Genomic DNA, 13,602 nt, shown 5'->3' with positions numbered 1-13,602 from the left:
AGGCAGTCATTATTACTTTTGCGTCATCTACTTCACTCCCAGATTACGTTCACTTAATGATGTGGCGTCTACCAGTGCGACCTTATGTGCCGCCAGTTAAGCAGTGTTTCCGATGCCTTAGGTTTGACCACTTGGCTAAATTCTGTAAGAATGCTCAGCGTTGCTCAATCTGCACTGAAAATCATTCATATAAATAATGTACTATACCTATTGACAAAGCAGTATGTGTGCACTGTAAAGGTAACCATCTTGCAGTATCAGGTCAATGCCCTATAAAACAAAAAAGATATTGGATAGTAAAAATAAAAGTAAAACACCATTATCAGATTTATTTAAACATCCAACAAACTTTCCATCACTCAATAAGACAGAGAACACACAAGACATCATTAATTTAATTTTATCCAATCCAGCAGCAATGAACCTAATCACAGAATCAATAATAAAAGTCATTACACTAAATAAAACACAGAATCAAAGCATTAGCTCACACGCAATTAGTTCAGCTATTAAAGATACCATACAAATTAAAAATAAAACGTCACATTCAACTGTCACAAACTTAACATAGTACAGTGGAATGCTCAAAGTCTGTTGAGTAACAGACTTGAGCTTCAAAACCTACTTTATGAGCAGGACATACACATAGCACTTATATCAGAAACTTGGCTTAAACCAAATATACAGTTTTCTATCAGAGGTTATACAATAAGAAATGATTGTGGTAATGATCACAATGGTGTAGCAATTTTTGTTAGAAATGGCATTTATTTTCAAAAGTTAGAAACATTTTCTGATAACTCCTTGCAAAATGTAGCAATCAAAATTAAATACAAACAAAAAGACATCTCAATTGTTAGCTTTTATAGTCCTGGCCCCAGTGTACCTAACTTTTACAAATCTAAATTTAATAGACTGTTGCATAGTATTCCAAAACCACTAATAATTGCTGGTGATTTTAATGCTCACCATACCATTTGGGGTTGTAATAGAACCAATTCTAGAGGTAGAGACATCATGGATGTAATGGACGATAATGACTTAATGCTCTTAAATAATGATCAACCAACTACTGTGGGTACTAATTCTTGGAGACCAAATGGACTAGATCTAACAATAGTATCATCTTCATTATTCCTGTGCTGTGAATGGCAAGTTCATCAGGACTCTTTGGGCAGCTATCACTTGCCTACAATCACAAAATTTTCCATGGTAGTGTCGGAAACTGAATCTTCTTCAATTCCATCCAACATTCCTCCACACAGTAATCTGAAAATAGTAAATTGGGACCATTATGAGAACTTAGTAAATGACTTGTTAAAACAATTTGATATAAGTAATTGTAATCTACAGAAGTCTTACAATAACTTCTGTTCCATAATTCTTAGAGCAGTAGAAAATTCAGTACCTAAAACCAACTACCACTGTAACAATATTACTAATCTACCTAAAAGAAAGCGACAACTTCCCTGGTGGAATGGGCAATGTACTAAAGTGGTAGAAGATTGCAAACAGGCTTATCTGTTATTCAAATCAAATTGCAATATCCAAAACTACATTCATTTTAAGCAAGCTCAAGCAAAGAAAAAATGTATATTAAGACTTGAACGTCGTAAATCCTGGACAGATTTTTGCTCCACCATAAATAGGTTAACACCAATGAAACAGATTTGGACAAAAATGAGGAAATTTAAGAACTTATATTCTAATAATAATTGTTTCTCTAGCAATAATTGGATATCCAACTTTTTACACAAATAAACTCCAGATACAGTACCAAATTTGACAATTATTCACAATAATCATCCTTTAAATAGCACCAACTCTTTTATGATTGCCCCTTTTACTATTGAAGAGTTAAAAGCTGGTCTATCATCAAGAAAGGACTCTGCATGCGGTTTGGATTGGCTCTCCTATAAAATGTTTAAACTCCTAAACTCTTCTAACTTAAATAAGTTTCTAAAAATATTAAATCTCCTATGGAAGAACTCCACTATTCCAGAACAATGGAAAACAGACTGTCTAAATCCAATTTTAAAGCATGGGAAAGATTCTAGTTCAGCTGATTCATATCTTCCTATCACACTTCATATAAGCTCGTGTCTTGGTAAAATTTTTGAACAATTAATAAAACAGAGATTAATATTTTATATTGAAAGTAACAACCTCTTAACTAATAATCAATTAGGATTTCGATGTGGTAGTTCTGCTTGTGAGAGTATACGGCATTTATGTCTTGACATCCATAGTGCCCAGATTGACAGTAAGATATTGGCTGGTGTTTTTTTGGATGTTGTAGGAGCATTTAGCCAAAATCGGAAAACCTAAAGCCCACGAGCATCCAACTATGGGAAAATATGGATATGGAAAGCGAAATTCCAGAGGAGAGAGACTACTACAATATGCAGCTGAATACAAACTAAGCATTATGAACACATATTTCAAAAAGAAAGAAAGCCGCAGGTGGACTTGGATCTCACCCGATAAAAAGACAAAGAATGAAATTGATTTCATATTGAGTAACAAACCAAAATTAGTAACAAACGTTGAAGTATTAAATAGAGTCCAGAGAATACCCATCAGACCACAGATTACTAAGAGCTACACTCTATATAAAAATACCTAAAAAGAGCCGAAAAACATATAAATCTCTACCTCATCCTCCAAAAACAGAAAGCGAAAAATCTATGTATGTAAAAAATCTCACAGAAAATATGACATCACTAAATGAAGTCGGAGACACAAAAGTGTGCAACTCTATTATAACAAATTAGAAGAAGTCATAACAAAAAGTCTAAAGTATAATATGAACAACAAGAAAACCCATAGCAAAAAGAAGATACTTTGTGAAGACACATTAAAATTAATTAACCAACACACAGAAAAACTGTTAAAAAATAATAAAACCAAGGAAGATAAAAGAGAACTCACAAAGCTATTTAAACTAACAAATAAAGCTATCAGGAAAGACTCCAAAAAACACAGTTTCATAATTATACAAAATAACCTTCTACAATACAGAAGCTCAAAACGAGCATATAAAGAACTCAACACAAACAAAAATTGGATTCAGAAAATCAAAACTAAAGAAGGAGAAACAAAAAATAGATATGACATCATAATACATGCCACAGAATTCTATTCAGAACTTTATAAAAAAATACCAGAAAACCCCTCTAATGATGAACTCTCCCCTAACATTGCACAAACAGATGGAAATCAAGATGGGCTTGAAGAAATTTCGTTACATGAGATAATCAAACATATAAAGAAATTGAAACCAGAAAAAAGTCCAGGACCAGGCAATATTTATAATGAGGCCTTAAAAGTAGGAGCACCTATGTTGCTAACAAGCTTAGCGAAACTTTTTAACATGGTACTTGAATGCGAAAAGGTCCCCAATCAGTGGTGCAACTCAGATATAATTCTACTGTATAAAAAAGGGAATCCATTAGACATCGGAAATTACAGACCAATAAGTTTATTAAACAGTATCTACAAGTTATTTGCATCAATCTTGAATAGCCGAATATCACCTGCAATAGATATGAATCAACCAATCGAGCAGGCGGGTTTTAGATCTGGTTTCTCTACAAATGACCATATGCATGTATTGGAACAAGTTATTGAAAAATTTACAGAACACAACCAAGTACTATACACAGCATTTATAGATTACTCAAAAGCATTTGATAGCATAACACACAACTCAATTTGGAAAGCACTAGAGAATTGCAAAATAAACCAAAAATATATACACATACTACAATACATCAACTCAAATAGCGTAAGCAGAATTAAACTAGAAACTTTTGGCGAATACTTTTCAATAGAAAAAGGGGTGAGACAAGGAGACCCTTTGTCACCCAACCTATTTATAGCTGTACTAAACGAAATATTTCAAAATGTAGATTGGAAGAACAAAGGCCTTCCTATAAGAAACCAGAGTCTGAATCATCTAAGATTTGCAGATGACATAATCCTTTTTGCCAAAACTGCACAGGAACTGGAGAAGATGATCCGAGAGTTAGACATAGAGAGTAGAAAGGTAGGACTGCAAATGAATACTACCGAAACCAAATTAATGACGAACGGATCTGAAACCCCTATATCTGTAGAAGGAAACAAAATCGAATATGTGAAGGATTACATATATCTCGGGAAGAAAATATCATTTAACATAAATAATAACGAAGAAGTAGATAGAAGAATTCAAATCTCATGGAACAAATTTTGGTCTCGGAAAGAAATTCTAAAAGGGGAGTATGAACTGCACCTGAAAAAAACAATTATGGACACTTGTATCCTGCCAAGTCAATATGGGTGCCAAACATGGATATTTACCAAAAAACAAGATAACAACATGCCAACGCGCCATGGAAAGGAGTATCCTAAAACTAAGAAAAATTCAGAAGGTTAGAAATACAGACATCAGAAAAAAGACGAAACTGCCTGATGCCCTGGAACATGCCTTAAAACTAAAGTGGCAATGGGCTGGACATATATCTAGGTGCAGAGACACGGCAAGCAGAAAGTGGGCAGGCCCAAGAAACAGTGGTCTCGGGACATTGTAGAAGTGGCTGGAAGAGATTGGATGTATGCTGCCCAAAATAGGAAAAAGTGGAAGGAAATGGAGGAGGCTTTCACCCAGACTTTGGGATCCATCAAAGACAACAACAAAAAAACTACCACTAACTTTTTTTAAAAAATCTATTTACTAAAACAACTAACAAAAAATAACCACATGAAGTTTGTTTTATACACCTACTTAATTGGAAAGATGGAAATAAAAAAGCTTAATTATTAATTATTAGGAGCATTTAATAATGTTGATTTAGAACAATTATCATCCATTCTTCTATCCTTAAATGTCCCTGAAAAAATAGTTAGTTGGATATTCAATTTCTTGCATGGTCGTAAACTTTAACATAGAGTCAATAACCAATTAATAGGTCCTCGATATTCATATGGAGGTGTATCACAGGGCGGAATTGTGAGTCCATTGCTCTTTATAATCTACATAAATCAAATAAATATTGTTTTGGGTAATAGAGTTTCTAACCTCCAATTTGCTGATGATCTAGTAGTGTATAGTTCAGGACTTAATTTATCAAATGTTGTGTTAGATCTTAATGTAGCACTCAAAAAATTGGAGCTTTATTTTCAATATCTTAGTCTTGAGGTCAGTATTGACAAAAGCAAAGTAGTAATATTTTCAAAGCATTCTATAAGAATCAGAGATGCAAAAATATATTATGGTACTCAGGAAATTTCAATAGATAATTCAATAAAGTTTTTAGGAGTTACGTTTTTAAGTAATTTTAGATGGCACAAATATGTTGAAATATTAGAAAATCGAGCATTAAAGGCCTGCAATATTCTGAAATCATTAGCTGGTACATATTGGGGTGCAGACCCACACATCTTGCTAACACTATATAAGTCATTAGTCCGTAGCCATTTTGAGTATGCCTTCTTTTGCTATGGTGGAGTAATTACATTAGTGTATAAATTAGAAAAAATACAAAATAAATGCTTAAGGATCATAACAGGTCTACTCCTATTATATCATTACAAGTAGAATGTAATATTCACCCACTAGCTCTTAGATTCAAATATCTACAAACAAAATTCTTTCTCAAATTAACTTCATCCACTCCTATTAAAGATACAGGACTATATTAACCGAACTGACAATAATTCCTATTATCAAGTAGAAGGCATCTCTGATTTGTTACATTTTTCTTGTGATCATAATCTATTTTCTAGTATTCTTTGGCCATGTTATTTAAATTCTTATAATTTAAAATATACACCTATTAAAATAATTATTAATGACTCATTAAAATATAAGGAATATAATAGGAATATAAGTATATAGTATGCTGTCAGAGTGGCAAAATTATAACCAACTTTGTACTGATGGATCTAAGAGTAATGCTGCTGTCTCTATGGCAGTTTATGACATACAACTGCGGAGTGGGTTTGGTCATAGGTTAAATACCTTGGCTAGTATATACACAGCAGAATGTGCTGCCATATATGCTGCTCTAGAATATATTGGAGAACTCATATAATAATTGGATCGTTATAACAGATAGCATGAGTGTTTTAAAAGCTTTACAATATCCTAAATGTAATGTTATTAGTAATAATATTATGTAATGTTATTAATAATAATAATATAATTATTTTAATTATATTATTATTATTAACTAATTTCATCATTTACAATATTAGAGACAAATATCAATGCTTATCCCTAACAAAAGATATTGTTTTATTCTGGATTCCTTCACACATAGGCGTGGAAGGAAATGAACAAGCTAATTATCTTGCTAAATCTATTGTGAATAGTAATCAGATACATACTGCTTTGAACATTCCCATACCACACACAGATCCACTGTCTCATTTTAAAGGTACATTCTTGCAAGACTTTCAGAATTATTGGCAACAAGTTGTTCAAACAAAGGCCAAATGGTTAGCCGACATTAAAAACGAAATCTCTCCTCCCTGGTTTGTTAAAAAGAAAAAATACTTACACAGAAAATTTTACACGACAATTTGTCGGTTACGTCTGGGACATTCTCGTAGTGGTGCTCATTTATTTAGGATCGGTGTTTTAGATACTCCAACTTGTCAATTCTGTAATTTATCCATCCAAACTCTTGATCACATTTTCTTTGACTGTCCCCAATATAATCTTCAAAGATTTACATTGATAGACTGCCTCTTGGATATTTATAAGAATGCTGAAGACATCCCGCGCTCACTTCAGCAGTTATTGAAAACTTATGACTGCTTCGTGCCGCTTTACAAATTTATAGATTAAACGGTAGGTGAAATTTGAATATACGGCTTGGCTTTTGACACAATCCCTTACACAGACGTAAAACATATTCGTCCATAAATTAAAAAAAAAGAAAAATTCAAATTCAAAATTTCTATATTTGGTATTAAATTATATATACAAAATTATTTAAATCTACTTATTAAAGCAATTTACAATTAAGCCTTATAGTTATCAGAAAACTTATTTCTACAACCCTATCTACGTATTGAGGGATAAAACTTTATTATGCTTAAAAAACTAATACATGAGGTTTGTGGGGGGGGGGAATCCAGGAAACTGGGAAAACCTAGCTATTTGCTATTGATATAACGTAATATTAACCTATCACTTAACCTAACTTAAGACTAATGACTAGAACTTAAAAACTAAGGTAAATAAATACATAGATATGTATACATACATATATAATATATAAATAAAAGAGGGGTGGGGGGGGGGATCTTGGGAAAGGGAAGGAGGGAGAGGGACCTCGTCCATAAATTATTATTGGACTTGTGTTTATAATGTAAATTTTAATGTATAAATGTAAATATTATATTTATAATTATAAGTACCTTAAATTAGTTTCATATTATCTTATAATTATATTCAACTAATATTCATCATTATTACTTATAATTCATGTATAATATATTTCTTAGAACGTATATGAGATTTATATTTTAGTATTATATCATAAAAGTTTAATATTAAAAGTAAGGGGCTAAGATTGATCTTCTTTGGAACAAGAATATTATCAATAAAAGGCTTGGCTTCGGCCTTTCATGCGAACCTATATGTATAAGAAGAAAACGAAACATGAAGAACACGAAATACTACTTTTATGGGAAATTGTACTATTTATGTTTGAAGATGAAGATTATATAAATACTTAGCTTGACTTTGAACAACCTGTGTAACGTGAAGAATAGAAAAATAAAAATGAAGACTTGGCTGTATGGGCTTTTGACCCCTTTGCCTGTCCAGATGGACGAATAGAACCAAAAAAAAAAATGTCTATGTGACTCTGTGGTGAAAAATCAAAATCAGCTGTTAGTTGTCAAAGTCAATTGCATCAACAATGTGCAGAACTGACAAGCGGAACATTCGCATAACGCAGATAAGTTCACGGTGACCATGCGCCAAACATAACACGGGACCGCAGCGCAGTATCGACATTCAAGTTTCAACAAACGTTGACTTACATTTAGACGTAATATCTATTTGTAGTGTCATTTCCCTTATTTATTAATTTAATATTTAAATTATTCGTAGGTTGACCGTTGAACATTTTTTTGTTGTATTATTTAAGTGTTATATGTATTTTATGATTTAATAATGTACAGTGCCGCATCCGTGTACAAATTCTGAAAGAATTACGTAATGGGAATTATGCTAGAGAGGCTTAGAGTTTTACCCTGAAAAGTGAAATTCAACATGGCTGCTGACACGGGTATGGATACTTGCCCTAGTCCGGAAATTACGGATTCAAGAAAACGTCCACTCGACGGGGACTCAGAGAATGGCGATATCAAGAGATCGCACTTCAGCTCAGGTAAGTTGACATGTTTATTTACAATTACGTTCTTTATTTTTGCGTATTTAACATTGACATCGCGAGATATTGTTATACTATACAGCTACAAGATTCTTATCAGAATATTACATTGCTCTTATCAGTTTGACCTATTTATTGATAACAGTCATTTTGAGGACTTTAAATAAGTTATTTAAATGTCGAAATCTCGTTTCGATAAGGCCATAATATTATTCAAAGCATATAAATTATGTATGTAACCCTTGATAAGCAAATTTAAAAGTAACTGATGATTTTATGTAGCGTTATCAATACTAAGTATATATAATCTAGTTGTACTAAAATATTTGTAATGAATGCAATGTTAAAAGAGCGTCGTTATTTTTTAGTTCAAGACTTGGTGACGGCATTGCCTTTGGCTAACGGCCATGGCAATATAACGTCTCATTTCGGTGAGTCGTACAAAGAAATTAATATCTTTCATCGGCTTATGGTTGTTGGTTGCGCGCATGCCGCACGCGCGCTCCTCCAATGCTCATCCTACGCTGCTCAAGCTCAACTCTCCTCACCTCTCACTTATTACCTATCACTTATTACCTATCACATAACTTTTATATGACTATTCACATATCATTGTTTTTTCAATGGATATACTCAATCTATTCATTATTGTGTCGGATTTTATGACATAAATGTCAAGCAAAAGTTGCTTGCATGATGTATAATGGCCCAATTAAGAGGCTAATTGGGTAAACACCTGTAAAAGATGACCCGTAAAAACAAGATGTAAAGCTGTTGCTATAAATTAGGTGAGTTAAATCTGTTATATATATAATATATATTAGGCAGTACTGTAGTTGTTTCTTTCTACAGTCTCTTAACTATAAAATAAATATAAGTACTTATTTACATAACATATATGTGAGTACAATTTCACATGTATATGTTTATTTAATTATGTAAAGAATCTAAATTGTGGTGATAAATGACTAAGGCAGCCCAGATTAGCTAAGGCTAGTAGCAAATGTGATAATCTGAGTGGCTTTGGTGAGCTGGCAGCGTAGGTAGAGTGGGGCGTCAGTCTCCATCGCACAGTAAACATTGCCTTATTGTTGTGAGCCTGTATGTAGCCTCACACCGACCCACTCATGGCTTGGTCGTTCCATCGTTGGTGTGATCATCACCTTAATGTATTACTATTTGGTTCATTCACAAATCTTCTCTGAGTATCTCTCCACATCTGATCGCTTTTATTTGCTTTATTTATTTGAACTTCATCTTGACTAACGTAATGAATACTTAACATTATTTGCATAAAAAATTCATAGAGTTTTCTTTTAATATTCACAGTATTTAGGAACATAATATCTAGATTGGCACATTCATAATCATTCTTTTCAAAATTTATTTAATTAGGTTAAGAATCTTACAATCTTAACAGATGACAATGATCTTTTATTGATTCTAATGATGGGCGATGATTGACAAGGTTATTCAGAATAGAGTGTATTGTGTGAGTGATTGAATGTATAATAAATAGTCAAGGTTGGCCAGGTTTAGTTGGTTTGTCTTTAACATTTTCTATGTTTATATATATCAGTATTTTACAAATGTGTATTTTAACTCTTGGTGGTGTTTAAATTGTTTAATGCTCTACTTTAAAATGAAATGGTTTACTTATTGTTCTGTTGTAAATTTGTTTTCATTGTTCGAATTGTAATGAGTCCGTTTCCCGCACTGCGCGCCTCCAGTTTGCTCAAAATTGGGACATGACCTGATTTCAATTTCCTAGTGCAGGTTACTTGTACGAGTGCTGCATCTTACGGAGCCTGGTGCTCAAGGTCTTTACAGAGGCGTACGAACGATTTACGTTAATGATGGTTTTTGTTTATAATAATTGCAGGCTTTATTTGAGTTTTAATCGAGCGGCGGCTTTACTTTTTGCAAATACACTTGGCTGCTTTGAAATATGATTTCCGTGAAATATTAAACCTGAACCGCGTAATTATGTTCGCATTTATTGTGAAATAAACCAATAGGTAAGTGACGCAATGTTATTATTATTTGAAACCGTGTGTTGAATTAATAATAAAAAAGCGGTCAAGTGAGAGTCGGACAATTAACATAATATAAAAGTTATATAGAAAGGAAAATGATATTAAATTATTTAAATGGAAAAGGCAATATGTTTGCTCCAAATCATACAGTGCAAATGAGCTCTCATCACTTATACATATTAAAAGAAAACTACTTACTAGATCTCGTTGAAACCAATTTTCAGTGGAAGTTTGCAGGGCATAATGTACATCATATATTTTTTTTTAGTTTTATCAATAGATACTTGCTTTAGAAATAACAGGGGGGACACATTTTATCACTTTGGACGTGTATTTCGCGCATAATATTCAGTTTAGAAAAAAATGATATTAGAAATTTCAATATTATTTTTGAAGACCTATCCATTGATAGGTATATTAATAGTACCCGTATAGGCTTGATGCATGAAATTATTTTAGTTTCAATTCTAAGAATCGGGAAACCCCCAAATTTTATTGTTTTTTCTTATTTTTGTGTGAAAATGTTATAATGCGGTTCACAGAATACATCTTACCAAGTTTCAACAGTACAGTTCTAATAGTTTTGGAATAAAGTGGCTGTGACATACACGGACTGACAGACAGACATGACGAACCTATAAGGGTTCCGTTTTTTTTCCATTTGGCTACTGAACCCTAAAATATACCAAAAAATGTAAAAATGCAGTTATGCGGCAGCACGAAGTTTTCATAGAGTTGTATCCGGGTGACCCACATAAAACTACTGCAGCTGTTGTCGAGCGGTATGCGTGTTCTCTAACCTCCAAAATTAAATCTTCATTCTGACTTTTGTAAGTGTTGTTCATGATCATAATGTTTTCATTACATAATTGATATTTTATTTATCACTAGATGACCCGGCAAACGTTGTTTTGGCATATAAAGTATAAATCACGCGATAGTTTTATAAATAATAGCCTGTGTTATTCTGGTGTGTAAGCTATATTATTGTAAAGTTTCATCAAAATCCATTCAGTAGTTTTTGCGTTAAAGAAGTTCAAACATACATCCAGACATACAAACTTTCACATTTATAATATTATAATAGGATGGGTGTGATTGATTGAAATCATTTGCGGTCTGCGAAAAATCTCTTAAAAACAAGTCTCGAGAAAAACATATGAAACTAGATTCTTGTGATCTAGTATTGTACTTATTTTTTATTAATTCATTGTAACTATTGATTGAGAGCAATTTCACTGTAAATACGGTCCAACATGAATACCGTGAGCAAAGTACGCACTACAAAGCTGTGGAATGAGCTTCCTCGTGCGGTGTTTCCGGGACGATACGACATGGGTACCTTCAAGAAAAGCGCGTACACCTTCCTTAAAGGCCGGCAACGCTCTTGTGATACCTCTGATGTTGCAAGAGAATGTGGGTGGCGGTGATCACTTAAAACCAGGTGACCTGTACGCTCGTTTGTCCTCCTATTCCATAAAAAAAAAACTGAAATACGAGCCCAATAGTTTGGCGCCTTCGTTAACATGTCGGAAACATTTTAGACAAAACAAAACTTTCAGATTTGAAACAGTCCCACTCATAAACAATTGGCCTATGTTCTATTACAAATAATTTAGCCACTGCTCTATCAAACCTGTTGTATGAAGTTTTTTGTTGATTAACCTACAATCACAAACAAAATATTTTCTGTCGCGACAAATTGTTCTTTTTTAAAGTGATAATTAAGTAATTACACAAATTAAATTTGAAAACAAAATTTATTAACGATGCGGGACTCGAATCCTCACTTGCGAACGCTCTTACCAAGGAGCCAACCGTTCGAGTGACGTATCATTGATAAATCTTGTATGCTTTGTTCAACTCTCAGGCTGTGGCTTCATCTATAGGATCTACTTTACAGTTGATAAAAACCTGCTCAACCCCAATATTTGCATATTAGGATATTGACTTGAGATGTCGCTCTTTCAAATGTAAACAATTTGTTATTTGTGTCGCGGTCAAATATGACTGCGTTGTTGGCAGCGACGATCGGAGCGAGTGAAGGAGTGTGGGGGTGTAATGATTGCGGACCATATTTGTATAGTATATGTAGACCATATAATTCGAGTTATTTTACCAGTGGGAGGCTCCTTGGCACATAATGCCGGTTAGATAATGGGTACCACAACGTCGCATATTTCGGCCGTGAAGCAGTAATGTGTAAGCATTGGAGGGCGCTGTAGCTAGTGAAATTACTGGGCAAATGAGACTTAACATCTTATATCTCAAGGTGACGAGCGCAGTTGTAGTGCCGCTCAGCTGAACGTCCTGCGCGCCTCGTCCCTTATTTACATAAAAAAAATTGTAAAGTAAGAATCTATAATACAAATATAATTTAAATGGAAATCAATTTTTATGCGACCTATTTCGCTTCTTTTGGTAGCACATATATGCGCATATATGCAATCAAACTTAATAAGTTAAAAATGAGACAAGAACGTATTCCTGAATGATTTATAATATGTAGTTATAAAATTTTATAGTATTTGTATAAACAGCTTTTACATTACCGCATTATATTTGCCAATTGTTTTAAGTATTAAAATGGAAATAGTATGTTATCGTTAAGAGGTGACATATGTCATTGCGGACTTTTCTGTAGACCGATATAAGATAGACAATTCCACCATACATTATATTGTTAGGTATATCTCGATGGGTTTGGACAGCGTTGGGCTTATTTTTACCGCCAACTCAAACAAATATCGTTAATGTAAACACAAATGTAGACAAAAACTTCTTCTTCCAGTGTTGTTGCAAAATGTTATGGTATTGTCACTCCCTATGGTAAATAAATATATATTTCTATTCTATTATATTCACTTGTCCGTCCTGTCTTTTTGTACGCACAATATTATACAGTTCCAATTTATTATTTTTTTCTCTGTCTTTGTCGCTGTATTGTTAAGGTGTTCAAAAATAACTTTTCAATTATTTAAATTGTAAATTTTTATTCATTTCGAAAATTTATTATTATTTGACTACTTTGACCATGTCATTAAAAGTTTTGTTAAAAATAACACATTGCTGAAACGGAAGAGCGGAGCCACCGATCACTAGCTGCTGTCTGCTGTAGGGTAACATAGGTTATGTTATGAGTAATACACTCATGCGGGAAATGTAGTATCCTG

General features: G+C 33.2%; 1 protein-coding gene and 1 long non-coding RNA gene across 8 annotated transcripts in view; one reads left to right on the top strand and one right to left on the bottom strand.

The window, feature by feature from the left end:
- Positions 1 to 309: 309 nt before the first annotated feature.
- On the bottom strand, positions 310 to 6,824 carry LOC126965166 (uncharacterized). The gene is made up of 2 exons (XR_007729488.1): positions 6,546 to 6,824; positions 310 to 1,269 (listed from the first exon to the last, which is right to left on the bottom strand). It is a non-coding gene; the product is annotated as an uncharacterized LOC126965166 (long non-coding RNA).
- A 1,128-nt stretch (positions 6,825 to 7,952) lies between these two features.
- The window catches only part of LOC126965022 (RNA-binding protein Pasilla), a 93,808-nt gene continuing 88,158 nt past the window's right edge, over positions 7,953 to 13,602 (top strand). For 2 of the 7 annotated variants that reach the window (XM_050808443.1, XM_050808441.1), the window contains exons 1-2: positions 7,953 to 8,390; positions 8,762 to 8,824. In XM_050808443.1, the coding sequence (XP_050664400.1) occupies positions 8,273 to 8,390; positions 8,762 to 8,824 (181 nt within the window). In that variant the 5' untranslated portion in view covers positions 7,953 to 8,272. The remainder of the gene's footprint in view (positions 8,391 to 8,761; positions 8,825 to 13,602) is intronic. The other 5 variants (XR_007729451.1, XM_050808446.1, XM_050808442.1 and 2 more) reach the window with 4 other exon arrangements.

The sequence above is a fragment of the Leptidea sinapis genome, chromosome 6 (genome assembly GCF_905404315.1).
Source record: "Leptidea sinapis chromosome 6, ilLepSina1.1, whole genome shotgun sequence".
Taxonomy (NCBI): Eukaryota; Metazoa; Arthropoda; class Insecta; order Lepidoptera; family Pieridae; genus Leptidea; species Leptidea sinapis.
This window is presented reverse-complemented; position numbering and strand designations above follow the sequence as displayed.